At 45.6% G+C, this 21673-nt stretch overlaps 1 protein-coding gene across 3 annotated transcripts; it reads left to right on the forward strand.

Annotated features, from left to right (window-relative positions):
• The first annotated feature begins 399 nt into the window (after positions 1–399).
• Positions 400–21262, forward strand: LOC142768825 (uncharacterized). Of its 3 annotated transcripts, none has more exons than XM_075871130.1 (8): positions 400–849; positions 7163–7409; positions 9736–9994; positions 11983–12231; positions 12845–13180; positions 14062–14130; positions 15617–15706; positions 21113–21262. In XM_075871130.1, the coding sequence occupies exons 2-8, from the start codon at positions 7174–7176 to the stop codon at positions 21227–21229; spliced, it is 1356 nt and encodes a 451-aa protein (XP_075727245.1). In that variant the 5' UTR covers positions 400–849; positions 7163–7173; the 3' UTR covers positions 21230–21262. The 3 variants fall into 3 exon arrangements, with proteins under 3 accessions (XP_075727245.1, XP_075727244.1, XP_075727246.1); XM_075871129.1 differs by having other exon boundaries at positions 7168–7409; XM_075871131.1 differs by having other exon boundaries at positions 400–766.
• Positions 21263–21673: the final 411 nt, after the last annotated feature.

Raw genomic sequence — 21673 nt, forward strand, 5'->3', positions numbered from 1 at the left:
CACTCCCAGGACGTTGGGCGGTCGATGCGACCTAATGGTCGTTGCATTGTAAGCACCATTCGCTGGTGCCCATCATACACGAGGCGAAAAAGAAAAGGTTATACATGCTACCGGAGGGAGGAGGGAGAGAGGCCATGGATGTATAAATGAAGCAAGCGAACCACGCCCCCACTTGCAAGTGTGAGCAGTTCCGTTTCGGGGAGCCATGGCAACGACTCGCGCTATTCGAGGGTCGTGTCAACAACGCAGGAGGTGCTGAAAGGTACATAAGCACGTCGTTTAATATTAAACCAATGTGCGATCGCGGACGCCCTTGGCGCCCGGCCGCTAGGTGGCGCGCAGGACGGAGCAAGCGCCAGTGTAGATGCGAATTGCTGCCATAGGCCACCTGGACGTAGGATCTATCGGTCGGTCTGTACACTCCAGGAAATGGGATCCTGACTCCGGCGTTCCTCCGGAGAAACGAAGCGATGATTGGCACACGCTGTCACGCTACGCGGGTCCGACCACCGAGGAAGGAACGTAACTCGAACTGATAACGGAGTACCGGAGATCGTTTTCCAAATGCTGCACCGTACAACGCTCGTAACGTGAAGACTGGAGGACAAAACAGAAAAAAAGAACAGGCGTGGCCTTTTGTCGGTCAACTCAGCGGCGCGTGGCGCCTTTTTGAGAAGAGCCCGTAGAAGTGGATTCTGAAGCGGCTACTCGAGCGTCTCTTAGCGTCAAACTGCGGCCTTCCTCGCGCGAGCAGCCGTCGCTTGCGGTATGTCCTTGAGACTTCTTACGAGAGAGTGAAGAAAACGTAAAAGGGTAGTTGTTTTTTTAATGCAGGAAAAGACTCGACAGGTAAGACATTTTTTGCGGATGTCACCTTTTCCTGTATATAAAGCGTGTTCCAGCTAACTGGTGCCATGCAAAAAAAAAAAAACATACGCCCTACGCGTGTACATATTGCACCGCACTATTCTGAGCAGTATGCAGCACGTACACTTCGTTAGCCCATGTAATTAACGAATATTGCTAAAATTAATTTTTAAACTAGTTACTCTGGCGAAAAATCTTCAATAAAAAAAGGCTGTATTTCAGCAGTGTGGTTTTCGGGACCATTTGACACATGATGCCAAGTGAAGGAATGTAATCGACTGGACAGAGAAAAAATATGTGAAGCTTTCCACATCAGGAAGTTGGGCGCTAAATTATGCGTCAGCGAACCTTCGCTGCATATCACTGATAAAGAAATTCTATACCTAACGAATGTACAACTTTCCATGTGGTGAATGTGTTAAGGTCAGGTAATGATAAAAATAGGGCAGGGAAGGGGAGCGTATTATTGTGTTTATTTATTTATTTATTTATTTATTTATTTATTTATTTATTTATTTATTTATTTATTTATTTATTTACAGAATACTGCAGGCCCAATTAAGGGCCTCAGCAGGAGCGGCAAGATCATAGCATTGTACACAGGTGTAAAACAGCAAGAACAATAAAAAGATACATCATATACAAAAGATACAAAAAGATGTATCACAGGTCATGGTTAAATACGCTCCAGTGCCTCTACAGAGCCGGTTAACGATTGAGGTAGGCAGTTCTAGTCGTTTATGGTTCGATGAAAGAACGAGTATTTGAAGATATTTGTTCTGGCGAAATACGGTGTTAATGAATGAGTTTGTCGATGCCGGGTTTGTCTTGTCGTAAGCGGTTTCAGATACAAATCATGGTTTACTGATAACTTGTTGTTATTCAAAAGAAAAAGAAATTTGAGCCTGTGAGTTTTACGACGTTTTTTAAGTGTGGGTATACTGTTTTCTTTCATAAGGTTTGTGGGGGAATCAGTTCTCCGTCTTGGAGTAAATAAAACGTACCACTTTGCGTTGGATTAGTTCGAGAGCCTCAATGTTGCTTTTTGTGTGTGGGTCCCAGACGATTGAGGCATATTCCAATGAGGGGCGTATAACAGTCAAATAAGTTAGTCTTTTTTTTTTTACAGTAGAAGGAGCATGCTTTAGTTTGTGTCTCAAAAGACAAAGTTTACGGAAAGACGACGCGCAAATATTAGAGATGTGCTTATTCTAGGTGAGGTTGTTGGTTAGAGTGACACCAAGATACTTATACTCAACAACCTGAGCTAGTGTCTGGGTACCGCAATGATATGTAAATGGCAAAATATTTTTTTTTTTTGCTGCTTACTCGCATAAAGACGGTTTTGTCTGTGTTTAACCTCATCTTCCATTGCTCGCACCATGCAAAGATATTTTGGAGGTTAGTGTTTTGCAAGACCTGGTCGTCATAGGAAGTTATTTCATTAAACAGCACACAATCATCTGCAAACAGTCGAATCTGGACCGGCAAGAAAACAGTATCAACAATGTCATTAATATAAATTTAAAATAATAATGGCCCAAGTACACTCCCTTGGGGAACCCCAGAAGTTACAGGGAGCAGGTCAGAGCAATTACCGGCAATGCTTACAAACTAAACGCGGCCAGACAAATAGGAAGAAAACCAGGAAATTATAAATTCTGGAAGGCCAATCGATTTCAGTTTTTGAATAAACTTATCATGAGGAACAAGATCGAATGCCTTCGTGAAATTAAAAAAAATGACATCAACTTGACCTGCCTTATCTAAAATTTGTGAAAAACTGTGAACAACAGAAATTAACTGCGTTTCTGTGGAAAACCCTTTCGTGAAACCATGCTGAACATCCGGAAGTATGTTATTTTCATTAAGAAACGTTATAATAAATTCAGCTATGATATGTTCAAGCACTTTGCAAGACGAAGACGTTATAGAAAATGGACGATAATTTGGCACCAAATTTTTGTCACGCTTTTTGTGCACTGGATCAATGCGTCCCACTTTCCAGTCACGAGGCAAGCGGCCGGAACGGATGGAAGCGCGGAAAATTGTTATAAGAAACTCCAATAGCATCTCGGCATATCGCCGTAATAAGTGTTGGTAATTTGATCAGGACCGGTTGAAGTTTCAGTTTTCAAATTCAAGAACAACGAAGTAATACCGGGTAAAGATAGAATATCTGAAACGTCGTCATTACTTCGATAAAATCGGTGCAGTGGCTTGTTAGAAGCTGAAAAAACGTTATGGAAATACAAATTGAAATGATTGGCAATAGTTTTCTTGTCGACAATAGTTTCTCCTTCGTGTGTTATTTGCTCAACACAATTGGTCTTTTTGCTCAAAATGTTCGAAAATTTTAGTGGGGCTGACGTAATAAAGTTGGGTAGAGTATACTGAAAGTATCTAAACTTAGCTATCCTCACAGCCTCGTTCAGTGTGTCCTGAGCAGAAAGAGTAATATTGCGTGGAGCACCCTTGCGTTTAAGCTCTTTTAGTTTCCTTTTCATGTGCAAGATTTTTCACGTGATCCAAGGATTTGATTTGCGCGTTTTTTTTTTAATTTGCTAGGAATAAAATTATTTAGACAATACAGGCATATTTCTTTAAATTTGTTCCACAATACTTCAGGGTCAGTTCCTTGAAAGCTGCTGAGGGAAAGATCGAGGTGGTCCAGAACACTCTCGTCATTTGCACGCGAAAATTCTTTCACAGTGATTGATTTGGCATGGTGCGTAGTGCAAACAGCCTGCATGGGGCAAGAAAAATAAACCATGTTATGATCCGAAAGGCCAGGGTCGACCGATACAGAAAAAAGTTCAATCGATTTCGTTATAAAGACCAGGTCAAGCAAGGATGCATTTGCGCCATGCACCCATGTCGGTTGGGTAACAATTGGATGCATGCTTTGGCTTATCATAATATCAAAGAGGTACGACGCATGCTCATAGTTTTTGTGTTCAGAAAAGGAGAGCTTCAATTTATTCCTGGCAAGTCAAAATCACCTATTAGTATTGCCTTATCATGCCTGCATGTGTTCATGTAATCGTAAAGTGACCTAAAGAAATCGGGTGGTGAATCGGGTGCGCGATAAACTGCAAGAACGGCGAATGATCGTCCCCTCAAAAAAATTTCTATAATGACACTTTCGTGTTCTTGAATCTGATGTAATAGAAAAGATTTTATGTCGTGTCTGACAAAGATAGCAACACCGCCTCCTCTAGAAGCCCTATCTCGTCGTGACGTGATTCTGCCAGTGTGTCTTTACGCATGCTTGATTGTGTTCTAGAAAATTCGGTGCAAGTCCACCTTTGTCCTGTATGTACATTTCCCTTTTTTCTGTTTTCTTCTTATGGTGCTCGCTTTTTAAGCTTCAACGCTTTACTTCACGAAAGTTGCAGCTCACGTTCAGAAACGTAGGGACATTTCAACCATGATAGAATAACTGTGATCTCACTACGTTGAGTAATGAACAAGGATCTATGATTGATTTGAGGGGTTTAGCGTCCCAAAAACACCACATGATTAAGAGAAACACCGTAGTGGAGGGCTTTGGAAATTTCGACAACCTGGGGTTATTTTACGTGCACCCAAGTTTAGGCACACGGGCCTACAGCATTTTCGCCTCCATCGAGAATGCAGCCGCCGCAGCCGGGATTCGATCCCGCAACCTGCGGGTCAGCAGCCGAGTACGTTAGCCACTAGACCATCGCGGTGGGGCAATGAACAACGATTGCTTAACGAACAATTACCATCGTAACTCTCGCGAAAAATCTTCGAACATAAATTTGTAACGCTTCTAGTGAGGTTGAAATGTTTATACTATGCTAAGAAAACTACCATGCTTGTTTTCCCTGGCTTAACGTTAGCGTGAGCCGAATTTTAAAAAAAATCAGCAGATCCCACGTATCTACGAAGTCAACGTCACGAGAAGCATGCGCCTGCAAAGTTACTGCGTTGCAATTTTAAATACAAAGCATTTCTTTGAGTATTGCAAGCATTTTTGTCGTCTATCTGCGTATCTATTCATCCATCTATCTACCTATCTGTCTGGCTGCTTGCGTCTGGGTGCTCTCTTGATCACCCCATTAACTTGTCATGAACCAAAATTAGTATGCGAGGCTAAGATGGCATGCCCAATTCGACGCGCTATGCAACACGTGTATAATGACAAAATCCCGTGACGTACGTCATCGGGCACTTCACGCCAGACAGTGGCACACACCCATGAGCGTGTATGTGCCACTAGTACACGGATATGTACTACGGGTGATTCAAAATCAACATATACCCAGGGAGGACAAGAATGGGCAATTTTCATGGGCATGGGTAATTTTAACGCGTGGCCCCACTGGGTTTGTCTAGTGGCAAATGTACTTTGCCTGCTGACCCCCAGGTCGCAATATTGAATCCCGGCTGAGGCGGCTGCATTTTCAATGGACGCAAAAATGCTGTAGGCCCGTGTGCTCAGATTTGGGTGCACGTTAGAGAACCCCAGGTGGCCGAAATCTCCGGAGGTCGCATTGACCCCGTTGGCCCGATAAATGCAAAGAATAAATACCAGGTTCCCAGCAGAAATCGAACCCAAGCATTCTGCGTGGCGATGAAGCATTCTACCACTGAGCCACGCCAGGCCTAGGAACTGTTTTTTTTTAATAGACCCCAATGTTGGTGAAACGTCAGTTTTCGTGCAGTGCTGGCTATCTGATTTTATAAAGCTTACATGCGTATTCCTTTTGATGCAGCCGTCAGGTCGGGTTAAAGTCAATTGTACTTGGGCGCCGTGTGCTGGAATTGATTTATGTAGCAGTGTTCACGACTACCATCCTCGCGAGCAGCAGCGCTTTATATCAGCTTACCACTTCTGGTGTTGCTAATATCCATGTTGCTGTTGGCGTCGTTACACCACTGTAAACAACTGGTGACTTTAAATATATGCGGCTATTTAACGTACGCCTGTGCGCACGTTTGTACATATCTCTAGCGCAACTTCGTAACGTGTCACTCAATAAAAACATTAAAACTCAGTCACTTTGCATGCGTATGCTTTGCATAGCATCGTTTTCCAAGATACGAGGGATCTGCCGAATTTTTTTTTTTTTACACAGCAGGAACGGTACGCCGAGAATAGACCACACGCACAACACAGGCGCTCACATCCAACATGAGCTTGATTGCGCGAATGTGAAATATATAGGAAGAAAAAAATACAAGAAAACATGCGGGACAAACATGATGAAGATGTAGATTTGAGGTTACAGACTTTTGACGAGGTGCTAATCTTGCAGATATGAGATTTCCTTGTCAAGCAACTGTATGGACGCTGATATGAAGCACGAAGGGCCCAGAGTCACCATGGTGAATGTCTCAGCAATATTACGTGTACTCTGGTCCGCATGCTTTTGTGTTGACAGTGATTCGATAGAAGTTAGGCATGCAAAGTACAAGATAACTCCAAAATTACTGCTGTCCTTTTGCTTAAGGTTACTGGCGTGCTCCCTGGTGTGATCATTGAGGCAACGTCCGGTTTTCCCTACGTAGAAGCGGCCGCAGCTCACAGGGATGTCATATGGGATCAAACGTCTGTGTAACTCACTGTCAATCTTTCTATCATGTTTGTGATGGTCCCCAATAGCCTTTCTTGGACTATATTCTTCGAGTTCGTGCAGTGGCGCCCCATGTAGGCAGTCAGCGCCTGCATTGTGTGGCGTCCCGTTTCTGTCTCTTTGAATAAATACGTAAGCAATCTTATTATTGGGGTTCATTTTATAACCGTGCCCCGCCGCAGTGTTCTAGTGGCTAAAGTACTCGGCTGCTCAACCGCAGGCCGCGGGATTGAATCCCGGCTGCGGCGGCTACATTTCCGATGGAGGCGGAAATGTTGTAGGCCCATGTGCTCAGATTTGTGTACTCGTTAAAGAGCCCCAGGTGGTCGAAATTTCCGGAGCCCTCCACTACGGCGTCTCTCATAATCATATGGTGGTTTTAGGACGTTAAACCCCACATATCATCAATCAATTTTATAACCTTTTGGTATGATTATACGGTAATCTGTTTCTTTATGGACTCGTGTGCAATCGGAGTATTATCTAATGTAGTTCTGTTCGCAAACTTCTGTTGTACATCATCTCTGTTTCACTTTGCATTATTTTTACCTATTGTGTGTAATTAGTTACCAATGATGATGCGTCCTTTCACTCAAGTACCTTGTAATGAGGGCTTACGGGGTTCTTGTACATTAATAGTGAAAGTTTATTAATCATTTTTCTTTATACTACATGATTATTTTTCCATCTAGCCAAGCATTCTATGTGCCTGACGATGAAGGGCTCTCCTATTAACGGCGCTACGGCAAAAGAGCCAGCGACGAATGACTCGACTGTAGACATGTCGACCGCCTGCGGCGACGCTCCGGACGGCGTGAAAGAACACAAGCACAAGCCCAGTCGACACAGCAACATGCTGCGCAGCTTCTCCCTTCAAGCCCGAATCTGCCGCCTCTGCGGCTGCCTCTTCGTCAAGGACATGTTCGCCAAGCCTCCCAGGTAAGAACGTTCCTCGCACTCTCAGACACTCGTAAAGGTGAAAGCCTCAGATACTTCATGATACCTCGTGATACGTCAGATACCTCGCGAAACGGGAAAAGCGACCACCGGCGGTGAAGGCGTCGGCAAGAGTGATGCAATAATCATCGCCGTTTGCTAACGTCATCATTACACGTCGTATGACATCAAAGGTTACCCAAAATTGTGACGTCATTGTGATTGTGTGGTGAAATCACTATGACGTCACATTATGACGTCTTCACGTGACATTACTACTTGGTCAAGGGTGAGCCGGCCCCGGAGGTCGGCGCACATAAAAAAACTACGTGAGGCAGCAGTCTTCTAGGGCCTATGATCACGGAGACATTGTAGAACCGTGTTAGGGGCAGTACGCGGGAGGGGAAGGGGGTCAATACTACATCGACTGAGCAGATGAAGAAAAAAGATGTCTTTCGCCTTCGGTTCGTCTCATACGAATGAGTCAGCTTTTTTTTAACAGCAATGCTTTTTACGAAAGCCGTAAGTTGTGTATGCGGCTTTTTAGAACACTATCATCATCAAAAGTGGGTATGCCCTAGAAATATTTGGTGAATTCTACTATTCAGCACTGATCAACTTAAAATGAAGGCCACAGGTAGGCCTACCAATTGCTATGAAGCAACGGTGGCAACAGGAGGCCAAGAGTATACGTACGATGACAGAATACTATGGAACAGGGAAGACCACGGTGGGTGCGAGAAGATCCCGATGCGACGGAAGGCTTACACCCACGACTAGGACGTGCCCGTAGATCTCTGAGTGGTTCAAACCTTAGATTTAAGCGCATATTTCTGTCTGTGGCATTTAAACATCCGTGTCGTGTCTGTGACAGTCGGTGGTTCTACTCGCACCTGTCTGCGCTGAGAATTAACGCAGAGACAAGCTAACACCACCAAATTTAAGCCTAGCACTGACCTAGAGGCAGTATATATAAACATCCTAGAAGCAACCAGATTAGTCTTAAGAGTGGTCTAGCTTCACTTTTTAAAGCATTGCGCGGCTTAGTGAAAGCTTAGCTTTCTTAATTCATTTGTGATGGAAGCAAGATGGAGGCCCTACTGCGCATATTGGACTCGATGTAAACCGAGGTTTTTCATCGTACAATGAAACGAACGCCTCTTAAAAGCTGTTTGACAGAACTTCCGCCGATTCCGTATTCCTGCCCCCGACAAATCAGCAAGGCACAGAAAGGGACCTACGTAGCAGCCGATCACACAATTATCACAGTCTGTAATTTAGATAATTTGTTAATACAAATCCGTTTGTCTTGTTTCAATTTAACATTTTGGCTACGAAAAAGGTGCTGAGATGGGGGGGGGGGGGACGAACGTTGATTGCATATTGTCCCAAGTTAATGCCAGACGAACTGCCTTATCTTACCACTTAAATTGCCACAACCACGTCAATGATATCTTTCCACAAAAATAGGCTTAATTCCCAGCTGGTATCCCGTCACTCTGTCTCTAAATGTGGTCTGGTTTCACTGGTACATCCAATAGCAGTGATTTTTGATAGAGTCATTTTTGATACGCCTGTAATCTTTTCTTGGTCTGCTATATCAACCCGGTCTCCAAGAGTGGCCTGCCTTCACTGGCACACCCTCTAGACGTGCAAAAACCAGGTTACCTGTCTTTTTGTTCATTGATAGGTCTCCTATTTAATGCTGGCTTTCTAAATCACTCTCGTCGCCAGAAGGGATATTGATTCACAGGTATACCCTTGTGGTTGATGCGCCAGTAAAGTTCTCCTGGTCTACAGTGTCACCGGGGCTCCTAGAGTAATCTGGCTTTGCTGGTACACCTTTCATCCGTGTTAAATACACGCCATCATTGTTGTATACGCCAAGGGAGAAACGAGAAAAAAGGAAGGCAGGGAGGTTAACCAGATGCTAGTATCCGGTATGCCACCCTGCACGGGGGTTGGAAATAGGTGGTTGAAAGAGAGAGAGAGTTAAAAAACCAATAAGAGAAAAACACGGAAACACGCACACACAAAATCAGTCCACTCAGAGGCGTTCCGACAGACCAGTAATTCGCTAGAAGCTCAGTGGCGCTTGCACGACCTTCTTCTGTGATGATGAGTCATGGCGATTGCGCAGTTTACCTTCTTCTGGCAGCGGCTGGTCATCTAACCTGTTTAGTTTCTTCCTGGCCTACGACGTGCGCATTTGCCTAGCTCTCGAAAAGTGATCTGGCTTCACTGCTAAAAGCTTGTCCGTGCGAAATACACTTGAGCGATGTTGTACGACCAATTTCCCTCCTAGCCTACAATGTCTCCTGTCGCCCAGGTCCCCGAAAGTGGTCTGGCTTCACTGGTACACCCTGTACGCAGCGGCGTGTCTCGCCTTCTTTCTGTGGTTCGAGACAGACGTGGTCACACGCCACGCCATCGAGCTCAGTGACATCCATCGCTTCTTCACCAAGTCACTACTTGTCCTGTTGCACGTGGTCGTCATAATCAAGGCCTGCTGCAACTTCTTCACCATGGCGATCGGCGCCAGGAAAATGGTCGAGTTCCTGCAGAAGGCCGATGCCTTTGAGAAAGAGGTGAGCCTCCAAGTGCTTTTCATCACTTTCGTCGTCATCACCATTGGCCACTACCACCATAGGGCAAAGGCCTGTCACAATTGCTTCGACAATTAACCCGGTCCTGTGCTTGCAGCATACGTTATCCCCGAAAGCATGATAATCCTGTCTGCCTACGATCCAACTTTCTCCCCACCTCGCGCACTTGTCTTCTCTCGGAATTCAGTCTGTTACGCTTAATAACCAACGGTTACCCTGCCTACCCGTTACACGCTCTGCCCATTTCTTCTTCATTTCGTCTTAGATGTCCTTAACACCCATTTGTTGTCTAACCCACTCCGCTTTCTTCGTTCTTTTAATAAGGTTACACCTATCGTTCATAGATATACTAGGTACTATAAAGATTTATATAATTGTTCAAAATTTGGCGTGGCAGACAGTGTAAGCCTGGAGGCACAGATTTTCTTGCATAAGAATGCGATTTGTATAATGAACATATTAACAAATATTCCCTGAAAACTGGTCGTCTAGTCACTTTGTCTCACATACCACAGTTCAGCAATTGTGGCCAGTGTTCGATGGGTGAACTTTGAACGAATTCTCACGATGACACCAGTTTTGCTCAAATGCGAAAGAGCCTATGAACCAATGCCATGCACAGCGTTTGTTAAATGCAATTATGTTTCGCAATTTCCCCAATTAAAATCTGTACATGGTGGTCAGAGCTATTTTAATGTACACCGTCACCACAACAGCATAAATAAAGTAAGGCTGTTATTCGAGTAATTAGTAGTGTAGTCTCTAACGCATTAATTTTTTTGGTAACTCAGTAACGTGATCATTACAATTTTGTAACTGTAACGGGAAGGACAACCTCAAGGACAACCTCAGTATCTGTTTACGCATGCTTGTTTACGCATGCTTGTTTACGCATAGCTTAAGGACAACCACAGTGTCTGTTTACGCATGCTTGTCTTTATCTACGTAACTTATAAGTATACCACTGTGTCCGTACAGACAGTAAGGCCGGCTCATATTTGTTTCGATATATTCATCGGCACATCACTGATCTCCGCTATTTCCTTACTTTTGTTGTCCAGAAAAACAGAAATTGCTATATGATTAACCTAACAGTGTTCCAATTTATATGCCTGTCACTGTTGATAAATTCTTGTTCATATATGTCCATATGCCTGTCAGCCAAACATCCGCTTTTCTTTCGAAACCATACAATCTAACAAGGGAGGCTTCGTGTTCGAACAGCATTGGGCTACTCGGATTACCGGCGCTTCACGATAGGGTAAACCTTAGAGCCGTAATGACGTGCCTCTTGCAGCGCTCAGTGCATTAGAAAAGTGTTGCGCTTCTTGACGTGGAAGTGGCCTGTATGAGCACCTGTGACTGTGTTACAAGTGCGCGTTTGTCTGCGTGTATGTGTCCCTGTACAGTGCTGACTTCTCTTCATTTTCAACTGTCACTTCTCCTTTCCTTTTCCTCGGTGAAGGGCCGTCAGCCAGGACTAGCCGGCTAAACCTTCTCGCCTTTATTTCTGTTTCTATATCTTCCTTATAAGGAGGTAGCTTTAAAAAGTCATTAGCCCAGAATGTTTCATGTCGGTGTCGGCATTGTTTTCAGCGCCGTTGTGGGAGTGCCCTTGCATTAGGCATTCTAGTTTAAAGCTGCTACAAGGCGGCATGTCCCCATGCCGCCTTGTAGCAGCATTTTAATTGTACAATGATTACTCGGTGTCGGCATTGTTTTCAGCGCCTTTGTGGGAGTGCCCTTGCATTAGGCATTCTAGTTTAAAGCTGCTACAAGGCGGCATGTCCCCATGCCGCCTTGTAGCAGCATTTTAATTGTACAATGATTACTCAATTAGAAACAACAGCAACAGTTTGGTCGCGATCCGCACATGAACGTGATGCTCCAGCATCCTCCAAGTTGTTTTATTTTTCTTTCTATTCACTTTTTCTTCTGTCTCCATTGTCTACATCTCAAAAATAAAATAGGTGGGCATCCCCTCATGCCTGTGCTGCGGTCAGAGAGCCTTCTTCTGGACCGATATCGGCGGCATCGTCACCTTCACCGCGTACTTCGTCAGCTACACCGCCGCCTTGATCCACCAGGAACAGAAGGTCGACCAGGACGGCCATTTGAGTACGCGAGAGACTGCGGACCGGGTATTGGGATTCTTCGCCGCCTTCCTCTTCTTCACCTACGACAGCATCAACTTCGTCGCGCTGAGACACTCGGCGGAGGTGAGTCAATTGCTCATTCGCTCACTCACTGTCTCATCCGAGCACTCGTCCAGCAATCCAGTCAATCAGTTGCTATCTCGCACCATTGTTCTAAATCATTCATTCATTCTTTGAATGGGTATCCGATTCGCTTAATCAGTTACCAACTAAGTCACTATATTACGCAATCTTCTGTTCATCTGGCCAATCAGTCAAGCCAAGCCATTCAGTCGGCAATACACTCACTCACTAAAGCACGACTAGTATCAGTGAGCCAGTGAAGTCAAGTGATCTATTCGTTAGTCGGTTGACTATAGTGTATAATGCGAGCAGGTGGGCGGGCGGCCGCTGAAGTCAGACATTCACTCGCTCCACTCACATGTAAGTCAGCCAGCCAAGTCAAGTGAGGCAGTCTGTCCCCACTCTACCATACAGCCCCAATTAGTCAGGTCAGCCGATGTATCAGTCAGTGAGTCAATCCGTAGCTCAAAGACAAACTTTCACTTGTATCGCCTTTTCTAATCATTATACTATAGGAAAAACCATGCAGCTAAAGTGCATGAACAGTTCATCAATGCGATTTTATTGAAATTTTACTTCATGGTGTCATTATACAACTGCCTTCTGTCGTCAGGTCCTCAAACGCTACGTGCTGTACCTCAAGCACTGCATCGACGGCTTCGTCGGCTGCAAGGTGGTCGGCTGCGAGAAAGAGGCGGCGCAGAAGATTCAGGCCGTGCGACTGCACCTGTGCACCGTGGTCGAGCTGAAGAGCGCCATCAACTCCATCTGGCACAGGTCGATCGTGGTGTCCTGCGTGGGGCTACTCCTGGTCACGTGCATCTCCCTCTACACCATAATCACCGAGGGCCTGAGGAAGACCGAGCTGTGGATAGCCATCGGCTACTCGGCTTTCACGTCGTACGAGTTTCTAGAGCTGGCAAGAGTGAGCCAAGCACTGTCAAATGCAGTGAGTATATACAGACGTCATATAGTTCGTCAACCTCATGGCTTCATACGCCAGCAACGAAGCTTTTTGCTCGTCCATGCGTAGACCATGTGTTAAATGCGAAGCACTTATTTGGCTCATACCTCAAGCTCTTTTTTTTTCTGAACTTCTTTAGACGCCATTCAAAATGATTTTTAAAGTACAACGAGCTATATAACGAACTAAGTGCAAATCAATTAAAGCGCTAGCCGGCACGCGTTTATTGCGAATAATATTCATGGCCATTCAAGAATGTGTAAATGTATTTCTAGATTTGTATGAGTTTCAAGTTTGTGCGCGACCTATACTTCTGTTACCTTTTCCTTGTTTTTCCCGTGTTGTTCTGTTTTAAATCACCCATTAGTAAACTTTCCCGCCTCCCGATCTATCTATCTATCTATCTATCTATCTATCTATCTATCTATCTATCTATCTATCTATCTATCTATCTATCTATCTATCTGTCTATCTGTCTATCTGTCTATCTGTCTGTCTGTCTGTCTGTCTGTCTGTCTGTCTGTCTGTCTGTCTGTCTGTCTGTCTGTCTGTCTGTCTGTCTGTCTGTCTGTCTGTCTGTCTGTCTGTCACTTAGCGACCCACGTTGATGTACCTGTCGTCATTGGGAGCGCTGTTCCCGCTTGAATTCCTCAAGTTCTAGGGATGCTGCCCACACAAAGAAAAATTAGATACGTGCATTATATGGCTCCTTCAACTTTCATCGTACTCTTTTGAGTGCATTTCCGCATTCATAATGACGAACTAACTCGCCCAATTGCAGGATCACAGTTCATAGTTAAGTCTCCACCTCGTCACCTGTCTAAGTCATCATACATCACACTTTCCATGTTCCAATTCTTTTACAGTTCCAGGCGATCAAAGATTCCTGCCGCAAGACACCGACCATGGACAGCACAACGGCTTACAGCCACCAGGTACACAATCCACAATCCCTGAAAATCCTCCTTTTTTGTTTTTCTCTCTCTCTTTCTGTTCTCTTTTCTCTCTCTCTCTCATCTTTATGCCCCCTTCCCATTCCACCAGCGTAGGGTAGCAAACCGGGCATGTGCCTGGTTAACCTCCCTGCCTTCCCTCTTGTTGTTTATCCCCCCAGGTCGCAAAATCATGGTTTTAGGTACGGCATTCGTTTATAATAGTATCAGAGGAAACCAATAATTAGAACTCTTCGAAGGAAGAGCTAAGATTCTCCCACCTGATGCAACCACTTGTTTTCATTAATAATTACACTGTTAATTTTAAATGTCGCTGTAATTGGTGCCGTCAGTGTTGCTAAAGTATCTGTCGTAACCGAAATTACAAAGGCAACAAGCGAGTACTTCATTTCCCTAATTCCTTTAAGAACACAATTTTTAAGACACCTATGGTTGTCGGCCTCCAAAGTCCAGGTAGGAGCCGACCAATGGAAACACCCAGTGTGGATGGGTTTAATTAGCCCGAAAAAGTGCCTCCGAAATGCTGGCCGACGTATCGATAGACAGACCCGGCTTTGACACTGGCGCCTTGTCACCTTTGGCGCGTTAAAAGGGTTAGTGTTGACGTGACGTCCAGTGGTGTCACGTTTCGCTGTAGATAATTGGAGTCAGGACAGAAAAAACCCTAAAGGAGACGAGTATGACCCTCATCTCCTGTGACAAGGCCATCGATGAGCTTGCATACACTGCACATTAACCCATTCAACCACCTTCCTGTAATCCAAAACACGCGTCATTGTTGTTTTGTATATGCCTGCACTTCCGACAACGAATTTTCAGTTGTTGGACTGCGCATGTCTCGTGGCTTCTTTCCTTCGTGTCTCCGGCTTGTTGTTTTTTTTTCTTAAATGTCATTTACAAGAGTACGATGGCCCTTTCCCCTTTTGAAGTTTCAAGGTGGCCTGTAACGGGGCTCAAGAATCGCATAGCGGATATAAGAGGATCCGAATAATAGCAACAGGGGGAAAAAAAGAAGAGGGACAGCAAAGCGAGAGCCGTCGAAAACATGATCAATGAAAGAGTGGAGGGCAAAAAAAAACTTGTACAAGCGTCAGAGGGGTGTTATATTCGGCGCTATAGACATTGTGGCCGACAATCATAGTCAGGGTTTCTGTTGTTTCGTTCTTTATTGCAAGCCCATCCTTTTAAATGAACCGTATTCACTCGATTGTAACGTGACCACAATTGTAACGTCAGTGGCCTCTTTTCATTGAGTCCAGGAAAAAAACCGTAAAACTAGCAGTATTTTATTGTTCGATTGTAACGCGACAGTCGCCTTAAGATAACGAAAGTACAAAAAAGGATAGCGTTACATTGGAGTAAACACGGTATAACAATTACTAACTAGGTCATCTTTATGACATTTTTTGCAGTCGTGTGAACTGGGCCTGATCGTTAACTGTAAATGTGCGCTGCTTCATCTTGGCAGGTCCAGTACTTGCACAGCACGATCAATCCCGATGACATGAGCCTCAATGGAAGTGACTTCTTCAAAATTAACCTGGCCCTGCTTGTTTCGGTAAGTATATACACAGCAGAGACGTCCGAAAAAAATGGCTGTGGCTTAACTCAGTTCTACGGGATTAGCAAGAGGTACGGTTAATATCATTGCTTAGTTTCGTTCTCTTTACGCTTCTCGAGTCGTGCGGCTCGTTCTTCCTTCATCTCCTCCGCTCGGTGCCACCTCTTCGTATCGTTCCAGCAACGGAGCCTGGCTTTTTTCAGTCTCTGTGACTCCGTTTGCCTAAATGTGCTGACGAATTCAACCGAGCTTAATATACGATGCAACACCGGCTCCTTCTCTGAAGCCTAAAAGTGGCTTCATCAGCTCCTCCTCTGACATCATCATGCCCGATGGCGCGGCGAGCGGCACCACCAGCTGCGGCGGTTGCTAGGCAACAGCTGAGCTCGTGGTGCAGCCACAAGCCGCACCGAAACGACGAGAATATGGCGAATGTAACAACTTTCAATGACATACATTAACCACCAGAATAAGGTGAACTCAGAAGGGGTTGGAACAGGCTGAATAAGAACAAGGTAAAAATCAGCCGATTGACAACAGGACTCGGCTGCGCCGTGACTGCTTTCTAACTAACACAATTACACTTACCAAAACGCTGACTCCAGGGCAGTTTTTCGTTCGTCTTTCCCGGTATGCTGAGGAAGCATCGCAGTGGTGCCATTCTGAAAAGAGAATTCCGCAGTGAATTTTATCTTTAAGAACTTCGCCCTCCACCGATCCCTGAAAATATCTAACAAAGTATTCGCAACCTAACCACTACACATCACATCAATTCTTGAATGACAAATTCTTCCTTACCAAAAGAGGGTCATTGTCACATCTTCTTCCCAACATGCAAAGTCCCAACAGAAGAACACTGGGAAGCTATTCTTGCGGTGTCCGATTCATGGACGTGTCTCATTCACAAGATCGCGCGAAGTTACGCAAAAAAAATGATGATCATGACGTCATGGCACACTTGGCAATGTCGGCGCACCGAACCCGCCAGCACATTGCTAGCGTAAAAAGAAGCTAAGACGACCAAATGTAGAGTAACCAGACTATTAAACATACTCGACATGTCTGCACGTATGTATGAACGTGCTGAGATATTTGAAGAGCGATTCAGGGAATGAGTACAGACCTTTCAGGGGCGTCGGGCAGGCGGTAGCGTTAAGCCTAATTCAAGGGCTAACGTGATTAAGAGTCTATGCACGGCCTCAGAGATGTGCGTCTAAAAGCGGATCTCTGTGAGCAACATTCGTAGTGGCGAAGCACACTCCGTCTCTCTCATTTGTGTGGTGGTGGTAGTGGTTACAAGGAAGAGGAAAAAGGCACCTAATTTCTGTCTGCCTTCAGGCGACACGGCGCAGTGCCTTATAGGGGTGGGGGGAAGTAGGGATAAAAAGAATAGAAGAAAAATAGATGAAGAAGAGGACAGGCAAGCGACGGAAAAAGAAGGAAATAAGAAAGTGGGGATCCGGTCGAAGCAGTCCAAGGGCGGGGCGCCACAATGCGAGAGCTGCACGGCGTCAGGAGACCGCGGAGGGCGAACCAGTCGGTGGGAGCTACGCTGGCGTCGGAGATCGTGAGGGCACAACCGTCCAGCTTGAAATCCTGCGAGCGAATCTCATTTGTGTCGAGAGTTGTGAAAGCTGCGTGGCGTCGAAATGACGGTCCGGAAGAAAGACCGGAAGCAGGCGGCGCACTACAGCCAATCAGGGGAAGCCGATTCGGACGCGCCCACGATTTAGACACCGCGAGAAAAGCTCTCCTGGCCTAAGTGGACTGTAGGCTAAGCGAGAATGTTGCGACACGGGGTGCTGCGGCTTTTCCGAGTGAACCATTATCGAGAGTTCCAAGAACGTTCCATTGTCAAAGCAGGGGTGGCCACCGACAGAACTCCGACAAGCAGCGTTTTCTGAGCAACTGCGATAAAGATATAATTTCAGCAAGTTCATTGAAAAAAAAGAACAAAAATAGAATCGCTGTAGCGAAACGCCACCTAGAAAAATATTTTCAGGCCTTCTCACTGCCGCCGTGATGCTTAGTCATGCCGGAGGAGGCTGTGAATCTGTTGCCACCATCGTCTACTGTTAAAAGATAAATCGTTCGCGGTAAGTTTTACAAGCTTAACATTTTTCTTCTATCTTTTGCGTCAGAAAATACGCTGGTTTAAGTGATTTATTAAGCTCGAAATCGTTTGAAGTTTATCTGTAAGCCATTTCTTCTACGACAAAGTCAAAGATTGTGCGCTATCAAACGTGTGGTCCATCTATCAGAACAAAATTCGATGGACCAACAAAGTAACAAAATAAATAGGAGAACTTTTACTCATTCTTTATTTATTTATGCACTCACACACACACACACACACACAAACACTATCTAGAACATGCACTGTTCCTACCCATTTGCAAAGCTTGTGAAGTTTTATTTGTACACTTTCGAGCATCTGTCTTTATAGACACGTAGTTATTGAGGAGACTGTGTGCTGCTGTCAGAAGTATGTTACTCAGCACAATATCAGGGTGATGACCATTGCGAGAAAAAAAAATTTCTCGTTTCACAAAAATATCTTGTGACTGACACAAGAAGCGGCGTATCATTCTTTCTTCTGGCCCTTTTCGCAGTGGTGCGTAGTCGCTCATATAACTTACGGCCTGGAAAATGTGTTGATGCTGGGTCTAGGTTAAACAGTGTAGCCCCCGTGGGCACTTCTACTGCCCTGCAGGTTCTTGGATCGGTATATTTGGTAGTGGTAGTTAAATATTATAACTTTAAAAGAGCTCACGCACACGAAAACCATTTAAGAAAACGCTTTACTATATATATATAAGTGTCTACAAGCATCTAAATTTCAAGGAAACATATCAGGCCAGTTTTCTGGCAAGAGTGGTGCAATATTATAATACCGCAATAAAGGGATTGAAACACCGGCAAGAAAATACGATGCACAAAACCAATGCACTAAGCAATGCAACAGCATTCCTTCCATTTTTCTCAACCAAGTAAGCAGAGGTAACATAAGAACACCATTGCGCTAATCACCAATAGCAAAATATTTACCAACCCTGAAGGAAAAACGACTGTTCTGAAAACGTACCGCCACGCGCGTTTATTATTTTAATGCCAGGGCTTACGCTGACAAGTCAGAAGCACACATGACACCTTCATTTAGAAAAGAAATATGTAGTACGGACACACGTACCGTTGGGTCACGAAAAAAAAAACAGATGTCGACGTCAGCTTAACGAACGACACACTCCCATTTTGTTCACCGGTTGTCTTTAGAAAACGAAAACACTCGCAACTTGGGTCCCTTTTCCGGGACGATTCGCCACGCAGCATCGCGCAACCGTTCGGATTTGCAGTCGTACAGATTGCCCATATCCAGTGCACAAAGCGCGTCAGATATCCACGCTGTCGTTATTCACGGACACAGAAAAACACTCGCGAGTCACCAACAAGCACGCCAGCATGCCATGAAAACGTTCGTCAGGCTTGGCAATGCATCTCTCTCGAGTGACCTGAGCAAGCGTAGGCACACGTCTGTGCAGCGAAACACACCGGTCAAACGAAATGACGTCAGAGGCCGCCGCAGAAACAATGAGCAGGCCTGAAATTACCTCGGTGGCATTGAGTTGCCGCATCTGGCGATAAGCAAGAGCGAACTTTTCTTTAAGATATGGGCTTTGGGAAAGCCATTAAGAATAAAGGCTGCAGTGAATGCGCCGATCCCGCGATCACCTCCTTTGGAAAATGGAATGTGCTTTGCAATTTCGCTATCGGTGTTCTCGTGAGCAACAGTGCCACCTGTCGCAATTTTGCGGTTCCGGTCACCGTTGATTTGTGCTAATCTTTTTTTTTTTTTGCCGAGACTGTACTTTTTGACACTTTTCAAGCGTGGCCAATGCATGAAGCATCTCATTCTACACTGCCCTGCTCTACATTAACATAGGAAGAACAGCACCACTGTTCTAATGCTGGCTTAGCATGACCTCCGCCAAACTGCCACTCCCCTCCCCCTCTCTTGCCTTGCAAGGCCAACGCAGGCAGCGTTTGCTAGAAGAAATAAAACAACTACTCGCACTGCACAACCGTTCACTACCCACCCCACCCCGTATATGTGGGCACTGGATAGCACGTTCGGAATTCAGTCAAGGGTGTCTTGGCTTTCGCTTTGAGTTGAAGGCAGCGTTTCTCCTTTATTCATGCATTTCTTAGTCGGGCTATGTCAGGCGTCCAGCGGCGTCCACGCGCCGGCACGTGTTCTCACTCTCTCTCCCACAACAACAGCTGCGGGCGCTCAGGTTTTTTCTCTCCCCTAGCAACCGGAGCAAGAGGTGTGGGCGGAGTAGCGGAGAGTGAGTAGAGAGGAGAAGCACGCTCTGGCATGTGAGGGCGCTCGCATCGCGTGTAGAGGTAGTGTAGGAGAGGGTAGGTACAATGCGTCTACGCTTCTTCTCTCGCCGTTAGCGCTCTCTCCTCCCTGCGCTCCAGTCTCCCATCCGCTCGCTCGTACGTTTATATTGATGGAGGGACGTGCGCTCCTCCCTCTCGACCATTCACAGGCTGACAAATGTGTAAATGAATGGTTACGGTACAAATCCTCGGCTCGTGATTCATTTGCGCCACTAAAATTACTACGCCGTGTACCCTGGGCACAAAGAAAATGCGTTAGCATTTTCTTACGAATCGCTTCGAGGAGGGGGGGGGTAATTTTTTTTAGTAAAGTGATGCTTGAAGTGTCATATTTCTGAATGTCGAAGCCTGTTGTTTCCGAACCCCCAACGAGATATCGAGCCGTGATAAAAGGCTACTTATTTAGGAGGTGTCACTGGTCGTTTCGGTGAACTGGCTCGCTTCGTTCACTATTTAAGTCTTCACATTGAGGCTGTCGAGAAAACAAATTGCATGTGTGAGCACGCCATATAAGTTTGTTAGTCTTTAACATGTCAGTAAAATAAGCACCTGACATTGAGCTTGCGGTGGATCGCAAGTAGCGCTCCCTCGATTGTCAGCCTAGCCAAACCTACACGCTTGGAGTAATCAGTGGATTTGTGGGCTGTTGCGGTGTCTGTCACTCACGAAGGCGTAGCTTTGTTAGAGAACGGAGCAAGGCTACGTGAGTTTGTTTGTTTTGCACTTAATGAAGCTGATACGATGCCTTCCAAGCGCGCAAGCTGACGTTCCGTATGGGGGCGGAGCTTCCGCGCTGATGTCTCGTTCGCCCCCAAGTGTCGTGAATCGTCGTTTGCCACATGTGGCGTGTCACGTCGTAACGGATACCCAATGTCACCTCCGTGGGCTTCGAATCACCTGTCTTTTTTTTTACCTTTGCCGGACGGGCTATTTCGCTGCTCATTTGAGAAGTACTTTTGCTTTCTTTTTTTTTTTTCATCACATTGACAATCCACGCAGATGGCTGGTTCCATCATCACGTACACGGTCATACTGGTCCAGACAAGCCCGGAGTACGAGACGCCGCCACCGTGCCAGCCGGTCGCCATGGTTACGACCACGCCCACTGTTACGTAGCACAGCGACTAATAAAAACTCAAGAAAAAGAAAGCGTCTCCAGCCTTCCTGCTTTTGCTGACCACAAAGTTTACAAATACAGTATTCGTTCGAACCTATCTATCTATATATCCACTATCTGTCTATCTATTTCTAAATTACATGCAAAGCATTTCATGGTCGAGTTCGGTTCCGGGTGCCTGCGGAGGGATCACTCTTTCTGCGCATGCGCACCTCCTTCCCATCTCTTTTCGCTGATACGCTCCTCCCTCTCTCAACCTCGCAACGCCGACGCAGGCAGCGTCTGTTCACCTCTATCTAGGCAACCCATCCCGCGATGTTTACATCCCCATTGCTTGTGCGTGTCCTCTCCCCCTCTCTCACCGCGCAATGCCGACGCAGGCAGCGTATTTCTAGAGAGTTTTTCGATTGATGAAAAAACCGACTGGTCGCTCTGCGCACCCG

Source organism: Rhipicephalus microplus, chromosome 8 (assembly GCF_043290135.1).
Source record: "Rhipicephalus microplus isolate Deutch F79 chromosome 8, USDA_Rmic, whole genome shotgun sequence".
Lineage (NCBI taxonomy): Eukaryota > Metazoa > Arthropoda > Arachnida > Ixodida > Ixodidae > Rhipicephalus > Rhipicephalus microplus.